The following is a 1762-nucleotide window of genomic DNA, read 5'->3' on the forward strand; positions in this document are numbered from 1 at the left end:
CGCGACCGGCAACGGGATCGCAACCCTCGGGGTCATGCCCACACCGCGCTCAACCAGTGAGCAGACCGGTCTCTATATGGGATCCGAACCCTCGGCGGGAGCACCACCACGCTCTCAAGCGCCGCACTCTACCGAGTGCGCCACTGGGCCGGCCCTTTATTTATTTTTAATCACTTTTTTTTTTTTTGGTGGCTGGCCAGTAAGGGGATCTGAACCCTTGACTTTGGTGTTATCAGCACCATACTCTCCCAAGTGAGACGCCAGCCCTCAATTTTTTTAATTATAGGGAGTTTGGGTGTTGGGTGTCGTGGAGAAACAAAGTTTTTTCCTTTTTTATTCAGGATTTGACGAAACGTTCAAGTCAAACACAGAATAAAGCCAGCAGGAAGAGGCAGCATGAGGAACCAGAGAGCTTCTTTACCTGGTTTACTGACCATTCTGATGCAGGTGCAGATGAGTTAGGAGAAGTCATCAAAGATGATATTTGGCCAAATCCGTTACAGTACTACTTGGTGAGTTGCGAATTTTTATTTATCCAAGGTTGTACTTGTCACATTTGTTTTGAAATGAGTTTTTAAGGTAACTCTTTGTTTTTTAAGGTTCCTGATATGGATGATGAAGAAGGGGAAGGAGAAGAAGATGATGATGATGATGAAGAAGAAGAAGGATTGGAAGATATTGATGAAGAAGGGGATGAGGATGAAGGTGAAGAAGATGAAGATGATGATGAAGGGGAGGAAGGAGAGGTAAAAGAAGAATTTGGCTGGACCCCAAAAGATAATCTTTAAAGGATTCACCATGTTGTTTGTAGTATTTTGCATATAGTATAATGGAACTGGCCCATAACTGATTTATTGTGGGAGGACTAGTAGAAAAGATAAGCTATTTTGTTGCCAGATAATCAAGGAAATGTTTGATAAGTTCATTGTATTAATGTTTTAACAAGTTCTTTTCTTTTCTTCTTCTTCTTTTTTTTTTTTAAAGATGACCGGTAAGGGGATCTTAACCCTTGACTTGGTGTTGTCAGCACCACGCTCACCCAGTGAGCAAACTGGCCATCCCTAGATGGGATCCAATCCTGTGGCCTTGGTGTTGTCAGCACCGTACTCTCCCAAGTGAGCCATGGGCCAGCCCCTAACAAGTTCTTTTCTGGTTACTTTTTTTATGACTACCCTGCCAAACCTGTATTTTCGTAGTCAGTGAGTGGGCAGTGCAGCAGGTCAGATTCTGAACTGTCTTCCCAAATAATAGCATTGCATGCTTTGGGCAAACTGTAAAATTCTTGAATAGTTAAATTAGGATAGATCGGTTTTGTTATGGATTATTTAGTCTGAAATGTGCCCAATGATTTGTTTAGTACTGAAAAGTCACTAATTTATTTGAAACAACATCACTGGGTCTTTGAATTGAGATTCAATGCAGGTTGATGTACAGGATTAGAAAATTAAGTGCTCCCAGAGAATATTGTCATTATATTCTGTGGGGTCCATTGTGGTCTATATGAAAGCTAGCAAGTGACTTTATATTCAACCCTGAAGATTAATTGCCAACTTTTTCTTTCAGGAGGATGAAGGAGAAGATGACTAATAGAATACTGATGGATTCCAACCTTCCTTTTTTTTTTTTTTTTTTTTTAAATTTTCTCCAGTCTCTGGGAGCAAGTTGCAGTCTTTTTTTTTTTTTTTCTTCCCCCATTTCCACCCCCCCTCTTGTGCTCAGTCGCCCTGTTCTTGAGGTCTCTTTTCTCTACACCATGGTTCTC

General features: G+C 41.2%; 1 protein-coding gene across 2 annotated transcripts in view; it reads left to right on the top strand.

Moving 5' to 3' along the window:
• SET (SET nuclear proto-oncogene) overlaps positions 1-1756 on the top strand; it is a 4721-nt gene extending 2965 nt beyond the window's left edge. Inside the window, exons 5-7 of one of the 2 annotated variants that reach the window (XM_008579333.1) lie at positions 342-512; positions 600-746; positions 1564-1756. In XM_008579333.1, the coding sequence (XP_008577555.1) occupies positions 342-512; positions 600-746; positions 1564-1587 (342 nt within the window). In that variant the 3' untranslated portion in view covers positions 1588-1756. Of the gene's footprint in view, positions 1-341; positions 513-599; positions 789-1563 lie in introns of those variants that run through there. The other variant, XM_008579326.1, reaches the window with a different exon arrangement.
• The last annotated feature ends 6 nt before the right edge of the window (positions 1757-1762 follow it).

The sequence above is a fragment of the Galeopterus variegatus genome, unplaced genomic scaffold (assembly GCF_000696425.1).
Source record: "Galeopterus variegatus unplaced genomic scaffold, G_variegatus-3.0.2 Scaffold80, whole genome shotgun sequence".
NCBI lineage: Eukaryota > Metazoa > Chordata > Mammalia > Dermoptera > Cynocephalidae > Galeopterus > Galeopterus variegatus.